Source organism: Myotis davidii, unplaced genomic scaffold (assembly GCF_000327345.1).
Source record: "Myotis davidii unplaced genomic scaffold, ASM32734v1 scaffold573, whole genome shotgun sequence".
Taxonomy (NCBI): Eukaryota; Metazoa; Chordata; class Mammalia; order Chiroptera; family Vespertilionidae; genus Myotis; species Myotis davidii.
In genome coordinates, this window is record NW_006285997.1 from 181989 (window position 1) to 186085 (window position 4097).

The 4097-nt window shown below is 61.2% G+C and overlaps 1 protein-coding gene across 1 annotated transcript in view; it reads left to right on the forward strand.

Annotated features, from left to right (window-relative positions):
- EGFR (epidermal growth factor receptor) overlaps positions 1-4097 on the forward strand; it is a 44715-nt gene that overhangs the window by 6879 nt on the left and 33739 nt on the right. The window contains exons 6-8 of the mRNA XM_015559686.1: positions 1323-1464; positions 3081-3197; positions 3920-4047. Of these exons, the coding sequence (XP_015415172.1) occupies positions 1323-1464; positions 3081-3197; positions 3920-4047 (387 nt within the window). The remainder of the gene's footprint in view (positions 1-1322; positions 1465-3080; positions 3198-3919; positions 4048-4097) is intronic.

Genomic DNA, 4097 nt, shown 5'->3' on the forward strand with positions numbered 1-4097 from the left:
CCCCCCGTGGGTGCCGGGCACTGCCCCCCCCCAGCCCCCGTGGGCGGCTTCCGTGGCTGCGGTGTGTGGATTACTGTCTGTGGTAGCAGGCGAGGACGCCGCCCTTCCTGGGACCAGAGCCTCTGTCATCACCCTACCTCCCCCCTCCCTCTGTGACCTTGGGCCGAGGCTGTGACCTCTGTGCTCCGATCTCCTCGGCTGAGTGGTGCATAGAGTGCCTCTCTGTTACATGGTCCACGGGACATAGAGCATGTGGTGTTTGTACGAGGCCCCAGGCATAGAACGAGCACCGAGGACTAAATACGTGTGGTTTATCGTTAAGGAGAATGAGCCACGGAGACTTAGAGGGGGTCCAGGGCCCCGAGGGCTCTGCTCTTCCCACCACGGCTCAGAGGTTGCCGGCACCCCACGCAGGGGTCTTAGGGTGCTCCCGTCTGTCCCGGGACTGCGGGAAGCCCTAACGAAATCCGTGTTGCCCGGGGGGTGACGGGGCCATGCAGCTGCCCCCGAGGGTGAGCACCTTGGAAGTCCTGAGCCCCAGGCTGGTGTGAGCCCTGCAGTCAGCGACGGCGGGCGGGGCTGCGAGGCAGCGCCCCGTTTGGCCTGGTCCTTGCAGGCGGCCTGCTGCCAGGCGAGGGCCCCGGCGGCGGGCAGTACCGAGCCGCCCCCGCAGTGCCCTCTGTAAAGGCAGCCGCGTGAATGGAGCGTGAGCAGAACACTGTCGTGGTTCCGCCCAGCGTGCGAGCTCTGTGTCGTTCTGCCCACGAATGGAGATGTGCATTCTCCTCTCCCCACGATCGTAAAGGCTCGCAGTCGGGACACGTGTTTCAGAAAAGCCACGCCCCTGAGAGGAAGGTCTCTCCCGCTGTGCTGCGCACGGTGCTGGGCCATCCGCTCTAAGCGACACCGGAGCATAACCGAGGCCTCCAGGCAGAACCCAACGGCCTCCACTCAACCTGCGCCGGTCGGCAAAAACAAAAGGCTTCAAAGTGAGAGAGAGAGAGAGAGAGAGAGAGAGAGAGAGAGAACGAGATTTGGGAAGCGCTGATTCAGGCAGAAGCCAGTGTCCCAGGAGGAGACCAAGCCATGGGTTTTATGCATCCAGAGCAGGAGGGCTTGCTATTGGCAGAAAAGCTGCCGTAGTGACAGAACGCTAGCACTGTTCCTCACTGTCCGCCTCTGCTCCCTCGCTCTCCGCTCACAGCGCTCTGGGAAACACTGTCCTTTAGGCCCAAAGGTGGTCGCCCATTTAACATGACCCGGTCCGAGGTCCGGGGCAGCGAGGCAGCTGCTCCGATGTCCTGTGTCCGTGCCTCCTGTAGGTCTGCCGCCGGTTCCGGGATGGCGCCACCTGCAAGGACACCTGCCCGCCGCTCATGCTGTACAACCCCACCACCTACCAGATGGACGTCAACCCCGACGGCAAATACAGCTTCGGCGCCACCTGTGTGAAGAAGTGTCCCCGTGAGTCCTCGCCCGCCACGCCTTTCAGGCTCCAGCATCCGTTTCCCCTGCGCCTCCTACGGGAACCCTGAGTCCCCGGCTCAGGCAGTGTCTGGTCGGCATGTGCCTCATTGTCAGGCATGTGGCCAGGGCCCATCCGAATGCAGGTGACAGGCAGGTTATGCCACAGGTGACAGGCAGGTTATGCCACAGGTGACAGGGTAGGTCCCTGCCGCGGGTGATGGGCAGCCCCTGGAACTGAGGTCCAGGGCAGTGAGCTGTCTGGTGGGCCTAACCCCGCGGCCACTGGGCCGCTTTGCCGTTTGTCTCCTGCACCCAGGAGGGAGGTGTGTGATCGGCCCCAGCAGGGGGTGTCAGAGCTGCCTCTGCTCAGTGGATAGTGGGGGCCTGGGCCCTTGGGGGGACTGTCGCCTGCTGCTTTGTTGCCCTCGCTGGGTTTTGCTCACTTGCATACGCAGGGACTGGTCCGCAGCTCTAGGAAGTGGTGACAGCAGCCCCGGCCGCATCGAGGAAGCACGGGGTTGTCTAGTTCACGCGCGTAGGACCGGCCTTGACTTCTCGGGGGAGAGGGAGTGAGGAGAAGTGTCCACAAGCAGCGGCAGAGGGAGAGCCCTGCGGGCTGCGGAGATGAGAATGTTCACCTTCTGGGCAGAAGGAAATGACAGGGAGGTGGAGGGATGGCCACAGGCAGGGAGTGACGGGATGAGGACGTCCTCGTCCGATGTGGCAGACATGGCCCTGGGAGAGGGCTGGCAAGGGGGTGACGACCCCGAGGAAGCACAGAGCCCCGGACGCAGCAGGCACGTCTCAGGAGGAGGAGCAGCCCGGGGAGGGGTGTGAGGTCGGCTTGGGGCCCAAGCAGGCAGAGGCCGCTGGAGAGAGTGACGTCTGTGTGGATACGAGCCCCATGTGCACCGTGAGGCGAGGGGCCAGGAGAGGGCGGAGGTGCCGGTCCAGCTCCCCGAGGCCCCGCCAGGCACAGGCCGCGAGGCAGGCCACAGCCCCGGGAGTAGACCCAGCCTCGAGGCCGCGTCGAGGGGAGTGGAGTCGTTCAGGCTTGTGTATTTTTTTTAATATGTTTTTATTGATTTCAGAGAGGAAGGGAGAGGGATAGAGAGAAACATCATGATGAGAGAGAATTATGGATTGGCTGCCACCTGCACGCCCCACACTGGGGAGCGAGCCCACAACGCGGGCCTGTGCCCTGACCGGGAATCGAACCCTGACTTTCTAGTTCATAGGTCCATGCTCAACCTCTGAGCCACACCAGCTGGGCTCACGTATTTTTAATAAAGATTCAAGCTTCGATCGTAAGTCCTGGAGGTAAAACCTAAAAAAAAAAAAAAAGTGGGGAAGAGAGCTCTAAGCCTGGGGGCTGCTGCTCCCGCACATCCGCTCCGCCTGGGATGAGGATCTGTTTGCCATCAGGGCCTGGGAAGTGATGATAGCTCTTGAGCGCGATTCCTTTTCAGTCTGCAGCCTTCCCTTCTTTGTCCTTAAAATAAACAAAATGAGAGGATGACGGGCCCTGTCATCAGCCACGATTCAGGAGGACACGACCCCAGAGACACCTGGCGCCCCGTTTACACCTGCCTCCCCCCACACCCCCGCCACAGGGAACTACGTGGTGACCGACCACGGCTCCTGCGTGCGGGCCTGCAGCTCCGACAGCCACGAGGTGGAGGAAGACGGCGTCCGCAAGTGCAAGAAGTGCGAAGGGCCCTGTCGCAAAGGTAGGAGCCCGCGTGGGCGCGGCGTGGGGACACAGCTTCCCTGGCCCTGGGCTGGGTGCCCCCGCCCCGCCAGGTTCCTCAGCGGCACTGGGAGAGGTTCCAGTGACTCTCTCTCTGGCTCAGCAATCCCTTCCTTCCTTTATTCTGTGCCCTGTCCCTGGAGTACCCTCCAGGCCAACCTATCCCTGCTGACCCCCTACTTTATCTTTTATTCTGTAAATTTTCACACACACACCCCGAAAGTGCGATCGTTGTACAGGAGGCATCCATAGGCCCTGCGCACAAACTTGCTCATCTTTTTTATTATTTTTTTTAATTTATTTCAGAGAGGAAGGGGGGGGGAGAGAGAGATAGAAACATCAGTGAGGACAGAGAATCATTAATTGGCTGCCTCCTGCACACTCCCCACACTGGGGATGGAGCCCACAACCCGGGCATGTGCCCTGACCAGAAATTGAACCGTGACCTCCTGGTTTCATTGGTCAGTGCTCAACCACTGAGCCACCCTGGCTGGACTGCATCTTGCTTTTTGATTTAAAAAACCGTGTGTGTGTTTTCTCTCAGATGGAAGACAAGGCCACAGCTGGCTCAGGGTGGTAGGAAGGCGGAGGTGTGGTTAGGGTACCAATGGGAGCCCCACACAGGTCGGCGCTGGTTGGGCAGTGACAGTCTCACGGCTTCGCTCTCGCCCCCCGCCTCCTCCGCGCCGCCCCCCTCCACAGTGTGTAACGGGATAGGGATCGGGGAGTTTAGAGACACCCTGTCCATCAACGCCACCAACATCAGGCACTTCCGCAACTGCACCACCATCAGCGGGGACCTGCACATCCTGCCCGTGGCCTTCAAGGGGTGAGTCAGGGGCAGGGGTTGCCTCTGAGGGGTGAGTCCGGGAGGGGGGGG